At 41.1% G+C, this 24,963-nt stretch overlaps 1 protein-coding gene across 4 annotated transcripts in view; it reads right to left on the bottom strand.

The window, feature by feature from the left end:
- ATG7 (autophagy related 7) overlaps window positions 1–24,963 on the bottom strand; it is a 262,622-nt gene that overhangs the window by 236,844 nt on the left and 815 nt on the right. For all 4 annotated transcript variants that reach the window (XM_063114002.1, XM_063114001.1, XM_063114004.1 and 1 more), the window contains exons 2-3: window positions 5,316–5,488; window positions 4,445–4,499 (exon numbers count right to left, since the gene is read on the bottom strand). In XM_063114002.1, the coding sequence (XP_062970072.1) occupies window positions 4,445–4,499; window positions 5,316–5,475 (215 nt within the window). In that variant the 5' untranslated portion in view covers window positions 5,476–5,488. The remainder of the gene's footprint in view (window positions 1–4,444; window positions 4,500–5,315; window positions 5,489–24,963) is intronic.

The following is a 24,963-nucleotide window of genomic DNA, read 5'->3' as shown; positions in this document are numbered from 1 at the left end:
TTTTTAAAAAAGTGATATTAGGAGGGAAAGAGCCCAAGACTTGGAGACAAGAGGATTTATTTAGTTCAAATCCTGGTCCTGACACTTATTAGTTTCCTATGATTCCATTTATATGAAATGTCCAGAATAGGCAAATTCTCAGAGATAGAAAGTAGATCCTTGGTTGCCTAGGGCTTGGGAGTGGGGAGGAGGTGGGATGGAGAGTAATTGCTAAGGGTTTCTTTTTGGGGCAATGATAACGTTCTGGAATTAGATAATGGTGATGGTTGTAAAACTCTATAAATATACTAAAAACCACTTAATTATACATTTTCAAAGAGTGAATTTTATGAGACGAGAATCTCTCAGTAAAGCTGTTAAAAGGAATCTGAATTAGAAATCTTCCCCATATATACTAAAGCCAACAGTAAATTCTCAATGATGTATACAGAAGGGACCTTGCAAAGGCCTGAAGCCTGGGCCTGCCTGGGAATGCTGCATCTAAAAACTGGACCTTCACTTCACCCAGTCTCACAGTGATCACTCAGGAAAGTAACGGGGCTGTTTAGCACCAGCTATCACACGTGGTTAACAGGCAGACAGGTATCCAGGGCCTCCAGAACAGTCAGGCAGTGGGGGTGGCCAGCAGGGAATAAATCCTCCAGAAGAAGAGCAGAAGTTGCTTCTCATACCTGCAGGAATCTTCACATGCAGAGGAATCTGGGAAGCCACACTCAGTCCTGCCACCTGTGTTATCTCCAGCTTTCTGTAACAATCTCTGAGTTTCTGTTTATAATATCTTCTAACAGAGACCACTGGTGTCTTTCCATCAACCATGTCTGATTTTGACAGCCACGCACACAGTCCACTTATAACTCAAATCAACAGTTGTTTGAGCAGCCAGTACACACCAGACCTGTGTTGGGTGCTGGCACAAGAACAAGACAGACACAGCCTCTGACCACAGATGACTGTGCCTATCAGTCTGACCTCCTTAGCTACTTTTCAGCTTCTTTGTGGTCAAGGATTAGGGCCTTCTATTTCTCTAATTAAGTCCAACTTGAGGCTTTGAAAAGAAAAATACTTCTTATGACTAAATACAAATATTTCTCAAGGCAAAGAGGGCCAGGGAAATGTTCCTCATTCAAATGTTTGTCATTCAAGGCCCAGGAAAAAAAAATTCTTTTTTACCAGTTTCACATTAGTACAGAGATTGTCCACCAAAATCTATTTTCCTCTTCTTCAACAGAAACAGAACACATACATGATGCTTGTAACTGGGCATCACATTTCCCAGTCTTCCTTGCAAGACAGGTGAGGCCACAGGCTCTCCCCAAGAGAATCTGAGAGGAGTGATGCATGTCCCTTCCCGGCCAGGGCCTTTAAGAGACTGGGTGTGTCTCTTCCAACTATTTGCACCCTGGCTGTCTTCCCCCATCTATCTATTGTTACCTGAAAGGGACAACTCAGTCTTAACCAGAACACAAAGGCAAAGCCCGTGGGTATGATAGAGCCAAAAGATGCAAGAATATTGTACTGCCAGCCCTGGATTATTACATGAGCAAGAAATAAACTACCTTTGTGTTTGGGCCCTGACATTTTTGGGTCTGCTTCAGCAGTACATCCTACCCTAGGACAGCATCCTTCAGTTTAAGGCAGTTGGTGCCTGATAAAATACTACTTGACTTACAATTCACCTAATACAACTTAAAGAAGGATCCTAACTGTTGGCAGAGATCCATAAGACTTCCAGGGACTCAGAGTAAAAGGGATTTATTCGGTGCTATGCAAAGCTCAGATACTTTTGGCATCTATAAATGACTACTAGCACTGTTTGCTCTTCAACTGTACCTTATTCCTCTCTGTGTGGCCAGTACCTAGCACATTCTATCATCAAGACACAGAGGAAGCAATAAATAAGTATTCCTGAAATAATGATTACCTCTCTACATTTACTGCAGCACTGGGTACACTACAATGCAAACACTTGTCTTCCACTTCTCTCTCTAATACTGTAGTGGTGCTCTGAAGGACATATTTCATAAGTCTTTGTATTCCTTACACCTACACATCCTGCATAACATAGGCATTCACTGTTTGATGAGTAAATCCGTATTTTCCCCATGCAGATATATGGCAATAAAACAAAGACGGAGTAATAATAATGAAAGAAAAAAAAAAAAAAAACTGTACATAAAGAACACGGGCCTTCTGAGGAGCCCCAAGCACCTTCATTAAACTTCCCAACCATCCTAAGATAGAAAGATTCAGAAAATCACACTTTTAAAACTGGAAGAAACATTAGAAGCTGAGAGCCATTGTGGAAATGAGGAAACGGACACTGCAAAAACCAAAACACAGTTAATTAGCCATAGATCCAGGTCTTCAAACTTCAAATCCAAGGATAATTTCACAACACTAGGGACCATGTCTTATGCCAGGCTCACCCCTCACTGTCTAGCACAGTGCCTTACACACTGTGGGTATTCCATGGTTCGAAGGAAAAATACGACCAGTTAAATCAAGCAATTTGTGTGAAAGTCATAGCTGCAAGATTACAGATTTTCTTATCTCTTTCAACCAAAATTTCTGGATTACTAAAGTTTAAAATGCTTGGATTTTGTAAGATGATCAAACGTAACTTCAGTGAACTATTTTTTTTCTAATTAATTGTTCCAAAGAATGAAATTATTAAATCTTAAGAAACAACCAAACAAAACCTCAGTCTAGTATAAGGATGAAAATAGGAGCAAAGCTAGTTTGAGATGAATATTAGACTCTCCACCTTACATAAAAACCAGACGGCGGACGTTCCTCCCTTTACCACTTTCAGACAATTTAATGCTTGTACATTTTCAGGACTTTCCTCATTATACTGTAATTGCTCCAAAGGTAAGTTAGTCTTTCCCAAAACAGAAGAGATTACTAGGTTGTAATTCGTTTTGACAAGTAATCACAAGGAATTTATGATAGAGCAAGAAAGCTCCTAAAGGAACAAGAAACACCAACACATACTTTTTCAAGATATAAAGACTAACATTGTTTTAGATTTGTGTTATGCTTTTAAGTTTTGCAATTTAATTGAGAAAGGAATAAAATATACTGATTTTTTTCTGAGAGATTTAAAAGCCAAATTCGAGGGACACTTTGTTTGAAATATGCTAATCTTTGACTATTCCACTTTTAAAAGCCAAGCAGTCTTTACAAAGACCTTTTCACCTTCCCCAAACCCCTTATCCTGACACTGCTGAGGTACAAGAAAGCAGAAAAAGTGGACCTCACTGTAGATCATTAATTCTTCAACCCTCAATAATCTTAAAGCCTCTCAACATGCTTTTGGCTCCACCCTTTTGTGTAGAATTCAGTTTGAAAAACTGAATTCTCAAGGACCACAAATGACTTAGTCAACAAATCTAATGACATACTTGCACTGAACTCTGACCTCTGTGCTTCTGACATGTTGGCCTTCTCCATCCTCCCTGAAAGCATGTCCTTCCTTGGTTTCTGTAACATGTCTCTGGTTCTCCTCTGCTCCCAAATCAGGGCCATTCAAAGGGCACTTTTCTCTTCTGACACTATAATCTCTTTCTCTCAAAAGAGAGCCTAATAATCTCCTCTGCACAGATGCCTCCCAAATCTAGTCTTACCTTCTCCTTTTGACTCCAGTGTCTCCTGGACATTTCTAGTGGACACTGTCATCTCAAACTCAACATGTTCTAAACCAAACTTCCTTCCTCCTAAAATTGTATCCCCTCCTGGTTTCTCTATTTTTGTAAAAGATAAAAAAATTTCCTTAGCTACTCAGACTGGATCTCAGAAATACAATTTTGAATACATTTTTACTTTTCTCTCACTCCTGCTTTCTAAATTTAGCTAAGGAAGACCTTGGGCAAGCCACTCTACCTTTTGACTCATTGTCTCCTCATCTGAAAAAGAGAGAAAAATCACACCTGGCAGGTCTGAAAGGATCGTTTTTATGAAAATGCCTAGCTAATTACATGTTCATTAAACGTCTCTCTTCTCTCCAGTATCTCCCCACAGCTCCCAAGCAAATAAAAAACATTCTTCAAGGATGTATCTGTCATATTCCTTTGCCTATCTCCATAATGCCTTGCACAGTGGCCTGTATACAGAAGTATCCTAATAGATGTTCATTGACTGATGCCCATGGACAAGCAGCTAAAGGAGTAAGTCAAGAGGTACCAGTATAGGATCAAAAAATATTAACTATCAAAATCAGGAAAGATGTTACCTAAGGCTCAATCAATCTGGATGGTACTTGGTACCTAATAGGCTCTGACAAATATCTGCTAAAAAAATGAACCAGATAGTCCTAAGCATCCAGCATTTGTCTCTGTGGGAAATACAAGAGAATTTCCTACCAGTGAGGGAGGTCAGAATGTTCATTCCTCACCAAAAGCAAAGAGTGTTCTTTTCTTTAGATTTTGAACAAATAAATACTCACATGTCAAAAGCACTGAACTCCAATGTAAAGCGAGCTGGCAGCCCAGCAGGATCACCTGGACAGAAGCATTATCACATTTTCAATTACAAGTAAGATATAGCAGCATTCACAACAAAAACGCTTGTGAATAGTTTTGCTCCCTTTGTTGAGCCCAAAGAGTCCCCTCTAATTCCTAATTATCTATGATACACAGATTACGTATGTATAGTTGTTCTTCCATATCCAAGGGGGATTCGTTCCAGGACTGCCGCAGATACCAAAATCTGCAGATGCTCAAGTCCATGACATAAAATGGCATAGTATTTGCTTGTAACCTATGCACATCCTCCTGTATACTTTAAATCATCTCTTGATTACTTATAATACCTAATACAATGTAAATGCTATGTGAATAAATAGTTGTTCTACTTCATTTTTTATTTGTATTACTTTTTATTGTTTTGGGGTTCTTAAAAGTATTTTTAGTCTGTGGTTGGTTGAATCCACAGATGTAGAACCCAAGGCTAGGGAGGGCCAACTGTAGAGATGATGGCGGAATGTGACAGAGCTCTTGTGAATTCGAGGGATTTGACAAGAATATAAAAAAGATACGTTGGAAAAAAATATTTCCAATCTTCTCACCCAGCAATGCTAAGTAATCGGTATTTTTTGGAGTAATGATGTGGGTTTCATTATTCCCTTTCTCCTCCCCACAACAGAGGAAAATAAATAAAAATGAATTTGGACCAAAAGTCAGGGGGTAAAATAGAAACTAGCAAAGAGCACTAACTATAGAAGACAAGGGTGTCCCTTTCTAAATGAAAGCTGACGCTGTCCTAGAGGACAGGGAGGATAGCAGAAGAGGATGGAGATGGAGTCTGCTATTGCCTACCATTGTAGTAGTAACCCTTAATGTCCTTGGGAGCTTCATCCAGCCGATACTCATTCAGCTTCTTCTGGGTCAACTCATGCCAGAACCCAACATCCAAGGCACTGCTAAAAGGGGCAAACTGCAACTTGGTGAGTCCAAGATCCCCTGTAGTTGCTGCCATTATTTGTTGCTAACTAAAAAACAAAAGAGAGCACAGCAAAATGGCATATCCACACAAAACCTGGGGAGAAAGAATATTTGTAACAAATCTTAATTCAAACAAACAGACAAACAAATGAGAGGTATATGGGGTACCTTAAGACACAACTTTTTTTCTTTAATTGTGGTTAAAAAAACACATAACACATAATTTACCATCATAACCATTTTAAAGTATATCATTCAGCAGTATTATGTATATTCTCAATGGTGGGAAACAGATCTAACCACAACTACCCATTCCCTCTCCCCTCCACCCCTGGCAACCACTGTTTTTTCTGTCTCTATGAGTCTGACTACTTTAGATACCTTATATAGGTGGAATCATTGGAATCATACAGTATTTATGTTTTTGTGACTCACTTATTTCAATTAAGCAGAACTTTGAAAACCATCCTGAGTAATTTGTCAGTGTTGTCAAGTTTAGTCTCCTCATGACACAAGTGATGTTTCTAAGTAACTCTTTCTGGCCTTAACTTTTGTGGATGTTCCTTTCTCATTAGAGTCAGTCTGACTGATGCACTAGTGTCATTTTTTTCTTCGATATAGTCACAATCTCAGAAGTTTTCACCATCCTGTGTGGTTCTAGAGAACTCTGTAAGTACAAAATCCTAAATCCAGCCAGTTAGAAATGTAACAACCCAAACTGTTAGAATTCTGTCTAAGTGAGAGCAGTGCTTTCGCATCCCCAGCCGAGGAGAATGAAGGATAAGTTTCTCCCCACCTCCTATGGTGCCTGAAAGTCTTTAAAATCTTGTTTTATCTCCTAATGGCATGGAAGTTTTCCATTCTTTGGCACTATATACATTTTAATATTTTATTTCTCCCCTCAAATCATGAAATAAATTGGACCCTCCCAGCAATTAACCATGTACATGCTGTAACTTCCTATATTCTGCGTACACTTTCAGGGGTACACATACCCCAGTTTGAGAAGCATAATACTGGAGGAATCTGGCATTTCCAAAATAGCACAAGCTGAGGAGATGCCTTCACTTTCCATCCTATCCAATTACTCCATGACCAGACATATTAGTATTTCTGCAGAAGCATGAATGAATAGTCATGCTAAGTGGGATAAATTAAATAAGACAGTTCACATCCACTCAGAGAGGTTTTGCCTGAGTTTTGTGCCACGATTATTAAAAAGCTTTCAGTTTTCCAAACTTGCTGGATTTTAGAATTAGAGATAAGAAGCTTTGGATTGATAGTAACTATATGATGAAATGCAAAGTTAGTACTCTACATAAAAAGTGCTAACAATTAAGATGACAGCCATGATTGTGGGGCAGAGCCATGAGAAAGGCTCTGTGAAGGAGATGGGTGCTGAGTGACATTGAAAAGATGGGTAAAGAGGGGCAGATGGAAGGAAGGCAGAAGGAACAATAGCCACGTTGTGGCAGAAATGGGCACGTGTGAGACTAGCTGTCCTTAAGTGGAGGGTTTGCACTGTGCAAGAGCAGTGCACACAAAGCTGAATGGGTTGCATGGATAAACACGTATGGAGACACAAATGCGTGGCTGGAGAATTTCAGAGTGCAAGGCCATGGCAGCTCTACACAGGGAATGTATTTTGTTGGTTTTTGTCTGTTTGTTTGGTGACTGGCTAGTGCAGGGAACCAAATCCTTCACCTTGGTGACACAAGGCTGTGCTCTAACCAACTGAGCTAACTGGCCAGTCTACATAGGGAATGTATGTCTACAGTGTCAAAAGGGCTTTGAAGGAGGTAATCAGTTAAGAGTCTAAGGATTTATAAAGACCTGGGTGAGAACAGAAGAAATAAGACTAGAAAGGGGGAGACCCTCATTTGGGATGTTTTAAGAGAAAAGGGGTAACCAAACTTGATATCTTGGTGTATTCAAGGAATGAAAGAAAGGGGCAAGCCCTTGGGGTGTCAAGATGTGACTGGCTAGAAGAATGGTAGCTCCATTGAAAGACACTTGAGGAAGAGTTCTGGTCAAGATGGCAGAATAGATGGTCCCCAGAGTCACTCTCTCTCACAAATCAACCAATTTACAACTATAAAAATGTAACAATAGCCAAACTGGGGCCACTGGAACTCTGGGGAAGAGGAGGAGAGACCTACGGAGTTCATGAAGTGGGAGAAGCCACAATGAGAGAAAGAAAAAAAATGCTTGGAGTGTTTCAGGCTGCAGCTGCTTTAAGGCTGGAGCTGCTGAGCACACGGAGCAGGAGCTGGGAGAAGCCACAGCTGTACCCTTCAGATGGAGTTGCTTGGAGGCAGCAGGGAAGATGAGGGCCTTGGCGGCCCCCAGGACAGCAAGACCACTAACAGGGTTCCCATGGCAGGAGCAAGGAGCCAGAACAGCTGAAAAAGGGAAGCCATTCAGAGGCCGGTGAGTCACTGCAAGGGACCAGCACAGGGCCCGTCCCATGGGAAGTGCTTGGAGACCAGGTGGTGAGGGAGACGGGCCCACCGGGAGAACACTGGGACACAGCAAGGACAATTGCACAGGGTGCAGTTTGATGAAAAAACTCAGGCCCAGATCAGAGTTTCTACACAACCCAGATGCACTGGGTCTCTGAAGAATTAGAAGTACCTACAAGGTCAACCATTAAACCCTGAGCGGCACAAAAAGCCTTCCCTAGGGAAACAGCAGCAAGGCAGCAATTTAGCTCAACCACACAGCTCAAGTACTGATTTTCACAGGAAGTTCCTCTGTTTTAGAAGTAAGCAAAGGACAAATAATTAGTTCCAGCCCATGTATACCACCAGAGCCTCAGTGCCCCACCCGGGGGCTGGGGGCCAGGGGCCAGGGGCATGGAGTCGGGGACTGGACCCCCTCTCCCACATCCAGGCACACCGCCAGTGCCTTGGGGGCCCACCCAGGGGCCTGGGGCATGGACCCAGGGACTGGACCCTCCTGCTCACAACCAGGCACACTGTCAGTGCCTCAGGGCCCCACCCGGGGGCCTGGGGCTTGGAGCCTGGGACTGTAGCCCCCAGCCCACAAGCAGGCACCCTGCCAGTGCCAAAGAGCATGCCAAAAACATCACTTCCATGTGGGTGGCCCACCACAGCCACCATAGTAACCACAGCTGCCGTGAAAGTGACTAGACGTCACAACCACTGCGCAGATGGTCCACCAGCCACTGAAGTGCATTGACAAAAGGAGAATCACCAGCAGAGACCAAAGAAAAGAATAGGATGTCTCTCTCCACAAAGCCTATTCCAGAGTGACAGAAGAAGCAGCTGCTTTATGATAATACTGGGGGATGTGAACACACCTCTCAGCATTGGACAGATCATCTAGGCAACAAATCAACACAGTAACCATTACTCTTTCAGAAGGAGAGAAGAAATCTAGGGTTATCAGTGGTAGGAGGGGGAAGTGAGAGGGGGATAGGGAGAGACTGGACAAGGGGCATAAAGAATAAGTACAATTTATAACAATATATATACTAGTAATATTGATTTGAACAACATATGTCAACATTGAACCCCCAAAATATGTATAATCAATTATGATTCAATACAAAAAAAAAAAAAGTCACTTGGGAAGCAGAGCCAGTCTCAGAAGAATAATAAATGAGAGACATTTTCAGCTGTGAACAATGGCAGGGAAGTGAAGCTGATCCAAGGAAATCGGGTCTAGCCCGAGAAGGTGGACGCAGAGATGGAAGAGGCATTGATGTGGAGGTGACAGCTAAAGCAGGTGAGAATGGTCAGCTCTTACAAGTCACTCAAGAGAAAGAAAAGCCACAGCCCAACAAAGTCCTAGAAAACGTTCACAGACAGGGAGTAAGAAGAAATAGAACCAGTAAAACAAACAAAGCAATAGTTGGTACACCAGGATGGTACATCTATCTACCTACCACCTATAAAAAGGTTTTTTTATCTATAAAAAACTTTTGAGCAGAGTAATGATGAAAGGGTACTAGAAGTCAAAGAAAATGACTGGTCAATGCCATTGAATTTTAATGTTTAAAAGGAGCTCAGTGGTAGCTTTCTGAAATGCAATTTGATGGTAGATTGCTAAAAAGAGAATAGTCTGTGAAGGCAGGATCACCACAGGGGAGTAACTGACTGTGTCCCCAGCAAGTTCCAGGGGGGCAGGTTAGTTTGTTACTAGATTCCTAATGGGTGGTTGTTTTTCACCAGGCTGAATATGTTCTCCACATTTAAAAATATGCTTTGGCAACAGAAATCCAACTGTGAATGAATGAAAATTTCAGAATGGGGGCTTAGCAAACTGAGAAAAACAAATGGAAAACAAGAGGTGGGAATTATAATAATTTAAAATTTTTCTATGTAATCGATAAGCTTCATTGATCACAAAGGACAGCACATAACTGTCTCTAAAATTCTCGGCTACCTCAGCATGGTCTGCAGCATCATGCACAACACAATGCCTGACCAAGGGTTTTCAAGCTTTCACCACCTTGAGGACTGTAAAAAAATTAGGATACAGGGAGCCAGACTGTGGCTCACTTGGGAGAGTGTGGTGCTGATAACACCAAGGCCACAGGTTCGGATCCCTATATAGGGATGGCCAGTTAGCTCACTTGGGAGAGTGTGGTGCTGACAACACCAAGTCAGGGGTTAAGATCCCCTTCTTAACCGTCTTAAAAAAAAAAAAAATGAAGATACATGGGCCCACCCACTCTGTCGAGAGGAGAAGGGATGGTGAGAGTAGCCAGGAGCCTGTGAGTCTGACTAGTGCCCAGGTGATGCTGACGTAGTTTGCTACTATCTTGATGCCACAGGTCACTGGCACTCTCACTTTTGAAGGCCCCACCTCTAAATCAATTCAAATATACTTAAAGTTACCCTCATTCCATATTAAATAGTTTTAGGCTCTTAATTGTTTAAGAGGATTTTTGCAATTTTGCACTCTCAGAATTTTTCTCTTCTTTTTCCAGGTCACTCCTATTTTCACAGGTCCCTGAAAAGCTTGTGACTCTATGCACTGTGACTCCAGCATCTAATAGCGAATGGGTGATCTGAGGCCCACACTTGGAGAAACAATCTCACAGCCTTCTGCTTTGTTTCCTGGGCTTCTGATCTCTCCCTTTTCCTCCATAATGCAGCTAGCATTTTCTTTCTGTCAGTTTTTGAAGGGTTCCATGCTCAGCCCTCTTTCAGTCTACAAGCACAATCATTCATTTCCGACAACAATTTCTGTCTACATGCCAATGAATCTCCGGACTATATTTCTAACCCTAACCTCCAAACATATATTTAAGTGTCTTTTAAAGCCAGGACTTGGATTTCTCAGACATCTCAAATTCAACAATCCAAAACTTAACATATCTTTTCCCAAAATTCTGCTCCTTTTCCTGCATTTCCTAGTTTACTTAATAGTTCCACCATACATCCAAGGTAAAAACTTCAAAGTCATCTTCAATTTTTCTCTCTCTCACTAATTCCTCAAGGGTTAACCTTGAACAGTCCTCTAAAATGAGATGAAGGTAACAGTTACTGAGTCTAACCAGGACTAGGTACAGCAGCTGGGGTATTCACCTGAATTCAGTTCTCTCAGAAACCCTAAGGAGTGATAGCTCCAGTTTTATAGAGGAAGAAACTGAGGTTCAAAGAGGTAAGAAATTCACACAAGGCTATACAGCTAGGAAAGGGAGGGACCAGGATTCAAATTCCAGTATCACTCCAAAGCCCATGCTCTTCATGCAACTTCACACTTCCTGTCTAGCTCTGCTTCCCTTCTCTCCATTCCCACTGCCGGACGCCAGGCTCCGTCATCTCACAGCTCAGCTCCTGCAGGAACATGCTCACAGTCATTGCCTTCAGTCCCCGTGTTCTCCAAAGAAGGCACACTGCCACCAGGAATGATCTGCACAGGTGGCTCTCTTGTTTAAACAAACAGACAAAACCTCACAGGCCTTATTACACAGAAAGTAAGGTGCTGCTGCCTTAGCCTGCTAGTTTCCTGGCCTTATGCCTTTTCTGATGTTCCTGGGAAAGTTTTCCCCTCTCTACCAGGAAAATTCCTTCTCATTTTTTAAGGTCCTTTATGAAGCTGTCAACACCCACAGTCAATGGGTATCAATCCTGCTTTTCTCCATGGTGATAGTTGAAAATTTCCCTTAGAGCATTTACCACCATGAATTGTACTGGCTTTTTTAAGACCCATTTTAAAATGTTTTAAATAATGGCAGTAGTAATAGTAAAACAGCAGTAGTATTTTTATTGAAGGCTCATCCTGTGGCAAGCACTATACTTATTTATTTTACATATTAATCTCATGACATTTCCAAAGTGGTTATATTACGCTTACCTTGCAGAAGAGAAAACTGAGACACTGAGGTTAAGTAACTCGCCCAAAGTCACACAGTCAGGAAATGGTAGAGCTGAGATTATAACCCAGGTCTGCTGGCCTCAAAGCCCCTACTGTCATCACTACACTATACTGTCTTGAAGGAAAAACCTCTTTTCAGACCCTTTATACTACCCAACAGCCCCCATATGCTAAAAAATAACCAATCACTCTGAAAATCATTTGTATGCGAACCTCTTCTCCAACAGAGTCAAAACACAAAGGCCATGGCCAGAGCAATCACCCAATATGGAAGGAAATCAGCACAGTAGCACAGATCCACAAATGGATCTCATCTAAAATCCTCTGTGTGATGGGTCATCAAGCCCCTACATATGTTAGTCATCCACAACTTACCCTTAAAGGTCAAATGTAACTTGTTTTATCAGAATTTTGATGACCTGTTGAAGTTGTCAACATGGAATTTTACCAGTGCCAAAGGATCCCAGAGACAAAAGAACTCTTGTAAATCACTTCAGCAGCTGGGAAAAAGTGACTCAGGATGACTACTTAGAAGATAACAGACAAAAATTTTGTATATCAGTTATATCTCAATAAAGCTGTTTAAAAAAAAGTAAAAAGGAAAAAGATCACGATAACAGAAAGACATGCTAAGAAAGTAATTTGCATAAGAGGCACATCCTTCAAATATTTTCTGACTTATTTGGCCCTTGAAAAATTCTGAACAGAACACAAGAGCCTATTTCGCAAGAGGATATGGTTAGTGTTCAGCTACTGAAACTACTGCCTGACAGGCTGTGAAAACAGAAAGGTCTTAAGAAATAGCAGCAACACGTGATAAGGAATGCACTGGAAACATCTAAAGAGATTACTCTAGTATAAATGTATCACTTAGGAACCTTTATATAGATGTCACATCACTAAAATCCACAAGCTGGAAGGGAAGATTTAAGAAGTAATGGTCAGAAGGAAATCTGGAGAGAAATGAGTCCTCAGGACAGATTTATTTATGAGTAACTAATCTAGGTCCGAACATTACCCGCTTCCTGAAAAGTAAGGCTTGCCTGTATAATAACCCTGGACAGTGCAGGTGAGACTTCAGCTTCTGCTTAGCTTAGAAAGCTAAAAGATTATTTCTTTCACACTTCAACATTATATTCAGACATAATCAAGGGAAGAAACTGACACAGGCATCAATATAAATGTGGTTCAATTTTATTTCAAACTATTTCTTTCATATGCAGGATGTGAAATCCAGAAGTTACACAAAAAGGGATTGTGTTACTTCCAATTAAAGAGGATAGGCTTTAATGAGGATTCAATGCAGCAATGAACAAAACCCCAGCAGTAGCCAAAAAGTTTAGTCAAGCTTAAACTGAATAGTACTGTGGGTGGTTAAGCAACACAAAACACCCAAACTTGGTGCAAATTTTTTATTATGAAAATAAAACTGAGTCACACTCAGCAACTTACAATGAGTGGGGGTTCAGAAAATGTCACTGAATGAGTTCTTATCAAAAGTTTCTGTCTAAATGGACCTAATCCTTTTGTTGGTATTACTGTTCTTTAAAGTCAGAGCCCCAGAGGAATGTGTGATTAGTGGGTACCTCCCAAGAAAGAAGCAGGTGGGTCAGAAACAAGACAGTGGAGAGATTTATTCTCACTGGATGACCTTTTTGCCTTTCTAATTTTGTACTGTGTATATGGAATAACAATACAGAAATAAAGTAAAATTATTAAATAAAAAAATTCTAACCCAATGGCAAAAAGATGGGGAATGATAGAGACATAAGACTACCTGCTCAACTGCCTTGGTTCCAAGAAATAACACCTGGGAGATCCTAATACGAGAACCATGTCTTGTTCATCTTTCTTCAGCACTTAGCACAGTGCCTAGAACCTATTAGGAGCTTAGTGAATGTTGAAGTGAAATAATAGCTCTCTTCTCCCACAAAGGCCAATGGATGGATGCTATACAGTAAGACAAATTTCAGCACAGTTTAAAAATTACCAACAGCTTGAGGTGGCCAAACAGGAATTAGATTGATCAGAGAGAAAATAAATTTTCCATTAGTGGAAGTGTTCAAGCATATATTAGATGATTATTTGCCCAGTAATACTGCATAAAGGATTACTATATCAGGCAGTCAGACAAGACCAGGGGTTGGCAAGTTATTCCTGAAGAGGGCCAGAACAGTAAATAACAGAGACACTGCTGGCCCAAAACAGTTTCTGTCACATATTATCATTATTACTGTTTTTTTTACAACCCTTGAAAAATGTAAAAACCATTCTTAGTTCAGAGACTGCACAAAAAAAAGGCTTCAGGCAGGATCTGACCCATAGGCAACCAACCCCTGGACTAGATGACCTTCCAAACCCGTTATTTTTTTGATTCTTTGAAGGTGCTAATAATGTATTTTGTTTTGGGGGAGACTGACATTTTTGGGAGAATCTTTTTAAAGAGCCATAGAGATCAGCAAGAGCTCCTGAGGGTGAAGCAGATTGTAAGGCCAGGTTCTAAGACCACATCTGTTGGCCTATGATATGTGCTCTGTAATGCTGTAAATACTTCTTTATAAACTGGTAAATATAGTCTATACAGAACACTCTCACACATATGTCACCAGCATTAAGCCAGGACGAAGCTCACTTGATATTTATTGAGGCTCATAACATGCCGGAAAGGCTACATCAACAGGTTTCCACATCCTCAACAGGCATATCACCACATCTCTGATGGTTTCCTTCAAACTTTCTCCCCTCTGCTGCTGCCTTCCATCTTCTCTAGTCCCGCCCGATGGCCTTGCCACTCCACACCTCTGACCTGATACGCAAGAAACAGCAAGCTATGTACTTGGTGCTGCTAACACCCATTCTCAGGACTCTGCACCCCTAACTTACAGCTCCCTCTGTCTGAAAAGCATTTCCCCTTCTCTCCCCGCCCACGTGACTGCCTAGCATTTTGAAAAGCCACCTTACAATTGGTAATTTTCAACTCTTTGCTTACCTTTCTGCCTCTATCAACTTGACTGTAAACTCCACAAATTACACCTCATATTCCTCTCAGTATCCTTAGTCCTTTGCAGAGTTGCTCTCAAATGTTACTAAGATGAATCCTAGAAGCCCTTTATGGGTATCTTTCGCAAGAGAAACAAGAGAAAAAAATAACTCAAGCTTCTGTGATTGGAAGGACAAACTCCAGAAGCCTATTACCATGGAATATGGAGATTAAAGTAAGAAATCATGAAGAACATACAGACAAGTGCCATATGACTTAGAAGTTCTCTAAACCTATTATTGCTTTTTTAGAACTAAGATCTTAGAGGACAGGAAATATGCATGCACAAATCAGTGTAAATGAAAACTTATTCAACCATATACAAAAGTAGTAAAGAATAAATCTTTTCTTATTCCTGTGTTTCTGTGGTTATGTAAGTTAAAGAGCCTACCTTCAACAGTCTTAAAGTATCTCTCTACAAAAATTTATCAATTACAAAGGAGGAAAAAAGTGACTCTCCAGTGAGAAAACCTGATCAATAAGACACCATCATAATGAAGGGGTTACAGATAACACCAGCAGTAATGGGACAAATAGACCTTGTATGCTCTCTGATAGAATACAATGAAAAGAATACAGCATCTGTGGTAATTTGATGAATACATAACCCGGGTAGGTCTCATCAGGAGGAAACATCAGATAGACCCAAACTGAAAAACATTCTACAAAAATCACTGGGACTGGTTTATAATCTTCAAAAGTGTCAAGATCTTAAAAGTCCAGGGAAGACTAAGGAGCTGTTACAGACTGAAAGAGACTAGAGAGACATGACAACTGGGGGCAATATCCTGGGATGATGCTCTGCTATAAAGGATATTACGGGGACAAAATCTGCATGGTGTCTCTGGGGAAAGGTAAATGCAAGGTCTTTGTCTTATTCTTCATTTCTGTAAGTTTGAAACAGTTCCAAAATAAAGTATTAAGAAGAACAACTCTAGTGCCCAGACTCACATAGCTTTATGCTATGTTCAACAGGCAAAACCAAACAACATGATAGAAGTTAGAATAGTAATTACAGGGGAGGAAGTGCTGACTAAGCAGGGGCAGGAGGAAGCCTTCTTGGGAGCTAGAAATATTCTGTATTTTGAGCTGGGTGGTGGGTATAAGGCATATGCATATGTAAAAAGCCATGAGCTATATATATTTATGATCAGTGCACTCACTATGTATGTTATACCTGAATAAAAAAAATAGAACAAAACCCCCTATGTTCAAGCTATACCAATCCTACAAAGAAACTTCATGCACTCATTCAACAGTTAATAGATGACCTACTTAAATCCAGCTTTGGTGAAAACAAATTCATTGCTGTAAATAAGGAGCCTACATGAAATATTGTTTCCATAAAGTTTTCTGGCACTTTGTTATTACAGATGATACAGATGGAAGTATTTTGGCTTAGAGCTTATAAAATTAATTGAAGCAGAGGTGCTTCCTGGAGTGAGACTGCCTGACCATTCTTCCTCCACAGGGGTCTAATAGGATTGGACACAGCAAATATCAAGCCAGTACAGGAATTTTTAGAAATGAAGTAAAACTAACAGAAAATAAACAACCACCATGCAGGAAAAAAAAAAACCCAAAAAACATGTCCTTAGGGAAACTAGACCCTTAGAGGGTGAACAGAGAAACAGGCCAGCCTAACAATACTAAAAATTCTCCCACTATAATTTTTCCGTGTGTGTTCTAGGGTTTTTATGTAGTTGCTTTGGGAGAGCAGGGGAGTTTTTAATGGTTCAGAGAAAGAATGCTAAAATCAGAGGTAATGTGATACACAGTTAGGAATATGGCCTTCGGTAAGATAAATCTACATTTGGATTCTGGCTACACCTCTTACTAGCTTAGAAGTCTTGGGCAGATTATTTCATTCCCCTGCACCTTGATTTCCTCATGTGTAAAATAAGGGTAATTATACCTAACCCAGAATGTTGTTGGCTAAAAGAAAATTTGTGTGATATATTTGCTATATTGTCTGGCATACAGTAAGTAGTCAATAAATGGTGGCTGCTGTTAGTTTTTCTTGTCACTCCCTATATTAACCAACAGTGCTTGACTAATGTGGTTCCCCTTCCCCATGCTCACTGTGAAAATTTCCTCTGCCTGAAACATACCTCCCTCAAAGGAGCACTGCAATCGCAGCACAGGCTTAATTAAAATGAAATGGTTGGTCTCCTGTTATAGGTCAAGGAGAAGTCCAAGGAACAAGTTCTAAGGGGTGAGGAGCACTCTGTGTTCAATTTCTCTGAGACCACATGGGTCCATTCACTTAGCGGAAGTGACAAGAACCACAATTTGGCCCTAAAACACCTTCTCTGGGCCAAACTGGAGCTGATAGAGCAGGCTTCTATTTTCATTTTCTCAGCTGTGGGGCTACGAGCTCTGGCAGTCATTAAAATAAGCACCAAACCACATGACCAAGTCCTGCTGACAAACAGAATATGTTCTTAGCTGCTGATGTGTTAAAAACGAGGTGGAGAGCACCAGGAGTAGGGAGAGGGCCACTTTGGCATATGGAGCCAATGCACATTTTGTAGACTAAGAATGCTTCTGCAACTTCATGAGTTTCAGAAACAATTTGCAAGGCTACTAAAGAGGGAGGTTTTAAAAACCATCTTTTCCAAAAGGAGGGGGAAAAAGTTCTAAACTTAGAAGAGGAGGCTCTACTGGAAGATGAAAACTCAGACTCCTACAGGGGACCCAGCTGGGTACAGAAGCCTCATGTCCTTTTAAAAATTGCATTAGAGTCAAGATGCTGCTAAACCAACTAATGTCTCCACAAGACACCAAATCACCCAAAATGGCTTTTTTTTATTACTGTGCCATCAGGTAACTTCTGTGGTAACAGCTGACCACATTAGCAGTTAGGATCATTGCTATCATGAGCAAGATGTCTTCCTCACCTGAGCCACCTCTCCCCTACAGAATCAACATCATTTACTTCTTTAGTAGGTCAATCAGGGAACCAGCAGTCACATCTGCAGTCCTCAGACTCTAAACATTATCCTCATTGGTTACTTCCAGGAGTTGTGTTCCTTTCATTTTGTTTTCTTTCTGCTATAGTATCTTTAATCTTCACATACAATCTGGTCTCCTTCAGCTTCAGTTTTTGAGAATGAACACACTGGATACCAGCATTATGGGGAGTAGCAAGCCTACAAGGGAGGGATAGTGAAAGCTGAAAAACTATAGGAAAGAGGAAGATGGAGGGCAGGATACCTATTCTGGAGTCCTTTTTGTGACCTCCACTAATCAACGGTGTCACCTTGGTCTATTCTGTACATGAGGGACACCTACCAGTGACTCACCTGAGTCACTATGGGGCCCTTATGTCAACCAACAACTAAAATCTGTGATAGTTTCCTCAAAGCTGGCTGGGTTATGAAGGCTTGCTTCTGAATAGAAGCATCTCTGTGGTTTTCATTTCTGGTTGTCTTTAAAGGATCCTAAGAAATGGGAGAGATACTGAAAGATTAGGCCAAGCAAAAACCTGATTTCAGATTTTCAAAACATTTGATTTTCAAAGATGAGAATAAGAATAAATTCTACAGACTACTAGACAGAGATTTTTCTCCTAGTGGGCCACTCTATTCCACATAGCACCTTTGTACAATCAGAAAATAGCACCCCTTCCCCAAGACATTTTACTTCCTTTAGAGAACTGTTATAATATACTGACGAGGTTAGCTCAAGACATTCTACCCTTGTCTGCCATTGTCATTACAAAAATGAGACCCATGATACCTATGATACAAATGGAACTCCTTTTGATGTGGCCTCTTCTACAGTGCACAACCTGCACAACTTTATGCAGCAGCCCTGAGTAATCATAAGAGTAGAATATGGTTTAAGAAAAAGTCATGACAGAGTAACTACATTTCTACCTTGGTCAGGGAAGAATCATAGACACAGAATATATGGACCTCTGAAATGTCTGTCACAAGGCTGCTCCAGAAATCCTCATAGACAATATGAAGATATAGGAATTGGACACTGACATAAGTAGAGGGATTGGGAACTGGTAAAATAATCTTATTCAAAGGATGTTAGTTACAGAATGAATTGGGGTTAACAAGAAAGGAACTAATCATGGTAGAACTTTGGATCATTCTTTGGTTCTATCCAGTCAATTTTTATCTATCCACATAAATGAATATTCATCAACATTTACTAAGTATTTCATGTGTGCTGAACCCTGTGCTAGGGGCTAATAGCAGGAGGAAAAGACACATAAATATTTCAATAAGGCATTCTTATTACCATATTTTACCAGTGACTTGCATAAATATATAAAAGATTTTCTTATCAATTCCACATTGGACATGAAGCAGGAAGAAACAGGACATACAACCGATGGCTCAAATTCAGAATAAAAAAAGATTCTGACCACCTCGAATGGCAGGCCTCTTTTAAGAAGATTAAAAATTTCATAGAGGTAAATATAGGGCCTTAAATCTAAGTTCAAGAAAACTGGACAGCAATGCAGTCTGATACTCTGGAGGCAGTATGATAGACTGGGAAGGGCATAGGTTCATGAGTCAGAGAGACCTGAGTTCAAATCCACCTCTGTTACTTTATAGCCACACAATCTTGGACAAGTCATTTAACTTCTCTGAGTCTGTTTCCTCATCTGTAAGATGAGGATACCATCTTACCTGCAGAATTATTGTGAGGATTCAATTAGAAAATACATGTATCTGGCACAAAGGAGGAACTCAAAAAGCAGAGCTAACATCATCAAAATGTGTCAAAGACAATGGGGTTTCCGTTAGGTTATTCTTTCAATAAACGTTTATATTATATACTAGTCCCTGTGCTGCATTTCAAAAAATGTGCTACATTTTTTGTTCAAGGTGAAAAAGCTATGGTCCCTACCTTTAAAGACCTAACAATTTTGAAGGCAAGATGGACCAGAAATGATAACATAGCAATTTGGTTATAAAACAAGTACAGTACAGTATGGTAAGTGTTTGTACAGAGTGGTATGGGAGGAGGGACATCTAAATTAGAATGCTTCCCATAGAAACCCTTGAGTCAAGGTTGTAAGAAGAACTGGCAATAGATTCTCAACAAGGGTCCTACTGGCATGTTGGGTGGGATAATTCTCTTTCATTTAAGAGTTTTCCCTGCACATCACAGAATGTTTAGCATCCCTGGTTCCCTCTCAATAAATGCAGTAATGCCCTTTGGTCAATGTCACAAAACAAAGCAAAATAAAACAGCTCCACACACCTCCAAACACCCCCTAGATGGCTGGAAGAGGTGGGTGGCAGCACCAGCCCCAAGAGAGTACCACCGGATGAGGAAGACTATGGGTGGGGAGGGGGGACACTCCAGGCAAAAGGAGGAAGCTGGCTCAGCTTCACATCTTCAATTCCAGAAACATCCCATGGCCTCTGCACAAGCTCAGAATGTTCTTGTCCACCTACACACACCCACCACCTGTTAATTTCTTTTCTCCCTTCAAACCTGAGCTCAATCATCACTTCTGAGGGAAGCCTTCCCTTACTCCCTCACCCCCTGATTAGGTTAATTCTCCCTCGGCACCATGAACCTCAACTTCATAGCACATATGCAGTTATTTTACATACATTTTTGAATGTCAGTCTTCCCTAACAGAATAAAAGTTCTAAGAGAAAGAGACCATGTCAGTTTTTAATTTTCACTCATTCATCATTGTTTTTCCAACATTTGACTCATTCCTAGAACCTCGTAGGTACCCAACAAAAACTTGCTGATGACTGAATCTATGAACAAATGAACAGCATGGTATGTCTAAGAAAATACAAATGAGTTCCTATGGCAGGAGGGAAAGGTACATGTGACAAAATAGCTAGATAACATATCATAAAAGTAGGCAAAAACCAAATCATGAAGTGTCTTATATGAAAAGCCATGTATTTGTATTTTAGCAAAGATCTGTATTTTAGAAAGTGTACTCCAACACCAGTGAGTGCCAGAATGCTGAGGCAGAGCAACCAGCTGGAGGCTGTGCAGGAAAACAGTCAGGATGGGAAGAGGGCCTGAACTGAGGCACTGGGGAGAAAATGGAGGAGAACACATGTCAGGAAAGGTCAAGTAAGTAGAATCTATAGAACTCTGATGACTACCTGTGCTGAGAGGGACAGAAGGAGGAATGGTACAAGAGGAAGAATCCAAGATGACTCCCCAGGGTACTGTTTCAGATGACTAAATGGAAGGAGGGTGCTGTGGATTGATTGAATACTGTCCCCAAAGTTTATATATTAAAAGCTTAATTCCCACTGTGACTGTTGAGGTGGGAAATCCTATTACGGTAATTGAAAGGCAGGGCCTTGAACAGCTGATTAGATTCTAGGACCATGCCTTAGTGAACGGATTAAAAATGGTGGTCAGGCCATGGTTCTGAGGGCTTTAAAAGAGCACATGAGAGGTTAGTCTCTCTCTGCTCTGCCATTTTCTGCCACGTGAGACCCTTGGGTCACTGTCGCCACCACCAAGACCCTCACCAGATGTGTTTCTTGGACTCTGGAGTTTCCATCCTCCAAAACTGCAAGCAATAAATTTCTTTTTCTTATAAATTACCCAGTTCCAGTATTTTGTTATAAGCAACAGAAATGGACTAATACAGAAGGGAATGGGCAAGATTAAAGAATAGAGAAACAATGGCAGGTTTGGAGGGAAGATGATGAGCTTAGTAATGGACTCACTGAGTTTGAGGGTGGCACTCAGGAGAGACCAGGTCCAAGATATAGAGCAGGGGTCATGGGCACATAAATGAGTACGGAAGCCAGAGGTGACATGAACAAAGAGTAGAGGGCAGAGCCTTGGAGAAAACAGTACTTATAGGATGAAAAGAGGAAAAGGACCCACAATGGAAATTGAGGGAGAAATGGCCAGTTGTTGTAAGTGAAGGCAATGTCAGCAATGTCAGATGTGCCAAGAAGTCAAAAAATAAGAAAGGAAAAATGCTCAGAAGTTCTGGCAACGTGGAGGTCTCATGGCTTTGGGGAGACAGTTTTGGTGGAGTGGTGGGACAGAAGCAGGACTTCAGTGAACGATGACTTGAAGTAGAGACAGAACCTCCAGACAACTCTCAAAGAAATGTGGCTGGGAAGAGCAGGCATGATGGGGTGCAGCAGACGTTACTGGCAGAGTATTTCATTTTTTCCAAAATAAGAGTAAGTTTAGGATATTCAAATGGGAAGCGTGGATGAAACAGGAAAGAAAATGAACAAATGATGAAACCAGGTCCCTGAGGCAAAGAAGGTGATGGGATCTCATACATACATGGAGAAATTAGCCTTAAAACAAACACAATTTTTTCTTTCACAAAATTAGAATAAAAGTGATTGGGTCCACTGGAGATCAGTTTGTAAAGGACAGAAGAGGAAGTTGAGGAGCCTTAATGGATGGCTGCAACTTAACGAAGCAAAAGGTAAGATAGGAGGCTGAAGAGAGGAATGGAAATGTGGGAACATAAAGAGGAATGGACTAGAGAGCTGCCCGAGGACACATGAGCATCACTGAGGCCCGGCTGACCTGTTTGGTGACACAACAGTGTTATAGTGTCAAGAACTTGATGTGTCTACAATGTTGCCAGCAGGGTCTTAGGTTATCCTAGGAAAAGTGCAGTCCTGTGCTGCATGGTTAGACTCCTCAAGGAAAGAGAACTTGCCCTCTACAACACACACTCAAAGAAAGACTGACAAAAAGGAACAAGTTCAAAGGAAGGTAACTGCCAGGAAAAAGTTGTGAGAAAATCCCAAGGGAGATCATTCTGGAGCTGGTCTGAGATCAGTGAATAGGTGGTTACCCAGACTTCCAAGACCATGGAAATGCATATTATCGACCCATTCACGAAGCAGCACCTATTTATCCTCTCTTGATTATACAATCAGGCCTTCATTACATTGGAGAAAGGTGGGAGATCAGGAGATAAAAAGAGAAGAAGAGGAAGGTATTAGTGAACTTCACTTCTTTGGGTAAAAGTGGAGGACAGAAGCCAACTGACTTCCAAATAAAATCTGAGAGGAGATCAGTGATAACCAATCAGAAACCACTAATCAAAGAACTTTGTTTTCATACAGCAGATTTATTTCCCCCCCAATATCCTGGTTCTTGCCTCCCTCCTCTCTCCAGCAACAATCAGTTACCAAGTCCAACAAATGCCACCTCCTTTATCTCTCAAATCCACCCACACCTGTTCATCTCCACAGCCAATGCCTTCATCCAGGCCCTCATCCTGTCACCAGATCATCGTAACAGTGCCTGACTGGTTCCCTCCTGGTCCTGCCCTGTCCAGTGTAATCATCACTTTGCTGCCTGGGTAATTTAAACAGACCAGAACATGTCGACCCCTGTTCAAAATTCTTTAGTGCCCTGCTCTCCACCCCAATGCTTTAAAAATAAAGACCAAATTTCTTAGTCTGGCAATATTAACTGCTACTATTTATTGGGTGCTTATCACCTACCAGTGCCAAATGAGTAACATATCACCTCATTCAATTTATAATTCCGCTTTTTATAGATGAGGAAACTGAGCTTAGAAAGGAAGTGACTTGCCCAAGGTCACAAAACTAGTTCAGTGGCAAAGCTAGTACTGGTACACAGGTGTCTTAGATTCCAAAGTCTGTGCTTTTAACATGCTCACAAGGCCCTTCGTGAGGTGGTTCCTGCTTACCTCTCCAGTCACCTCTCGTCCTACAACTCTACACTGCAACTCTGGTGAACTACGTGCAGGTTATGCATTCTCACCTACAGCCCTTTGCTCAGGCCACCCCCCACTCCTCTTCACCTGGCTAATCATGCTCATCTTTCAGGGCTTGGATAAAGCATCACCTCCTCATACAAGCCTTCTCGGATGCATCAACCTGACTTACAAGAACTGTAAATGCTCTTCTACCAAACCTCTGCAATAGCTTCATGCCACACTGTTGTTGTCTATCTCCTTGACTTAAAAGAAAAAGTAAATTCCTTGAGGATAGGGATGCGTATCTTACTCACTTTGTATTCCCGGCTTGTGGTGCAATGCCAGGAACAAAGCAGATGCTCAATAAATACAAGGGTACTTCAAAAAGTTTGCGGAAAAATTAGATTAAAAGATAATACGAATCCTTCCATGAATTTTTTGAAGTACTCTTGTATTTATGTTTTTTCTCCATAATAACAGAAAAGGGACTGTGTGGTTGAATAACAGAGCCCAGTACTCAGCTCCTTAAAGGGTTTCAAAATCATGTTACATAAGGGCAGGGAGGAGTTGGCCAAGAAAAATGGAAGGGGAAGGAGAAGTGTTCTAGGTGGCAGAAGCAGTAGGAACAAAGGGCTATGAGACTTGAGCACAGAGTTGGAGGATGGAGGAAGTGAGGCAAGATGAGCCTTCACAAGACTGGCTTTTTCTTCATTCCAGTGTTAGCTCAAACATCAATTCCTCACAAAAGTTATCCCTGATCAGCAGCTTCCTCTGCTTTCCCCCAGTTACTCTCCATTCATAGCTGTTTCTTTTTGTAGCACCTATCGGGATCTGAAACACGTATCAACCCTTAAAAGTATCATATTTATTGACAATCACCACCACCACGATCAAAAAGTAGGCTCCATGAAACAGGGTTCTTCTTTGTCTTAGTTTACTGCCACATCACTTGTGCCTATAATAATGCCTGGTGCATTAACAGGCAAATATTTGTTTTATTCACTCATTTAACAAATATTATCGAGCATATTATATTATATACAGGCATTGTTCTATATGCTGGGGATATAACAACAAATAAAACAAAGCAAAATTCTCTGTCATTGTGGAGCTTACTATGGATAAATGAATGTGCTTAGCTTAGAGAAGAAAAAGGGGGAAGCAGAAGACAAACTCTGGCTGTCACCCTGTCTCTTGCAGCTTTCAAAGATGTGTGGGGCAATCTAAGAGCCTGAAGGAGGGATAATGAGCTGAGGTTACTGTATAACTGTTTTCAGTTCAGCATATAACTTTTTAAGCCAGAGCTGGGGGAAGACCAAGCAGGAGCAAAGAGAAGTGGTGCACTTTCTGTCACCGAAGAAGTTTGACGAGTGGGCAGGGGTGTAATACAAAAAATCCAAGTAGGCAATAGGGAAGGGAGCCTGGGATCCAGAGGTTCCAAACTGGCGGCCACGGATATGCCC

This window comes from Cynocephalus volans, chromosome 11 (assembly GCF_027409185.1).
Source record: "Cynocephalus volans isolate mCynVol1 chromosome 11, mCynVol1.pri, whole genome shotgun sequence".
Taxonomy (NCBI): domain Eukaryota; kingdom Metazoa; phylum Chordata; class Mammalia; order Dermoptera; family Cynocephalidae; genus Cynocephalus; species Cynocephalus volans.
Note: the sequence above shows the minus strand (reverse complement) of the source record. Positions and strands in the feature narration are given on the sequence as shown.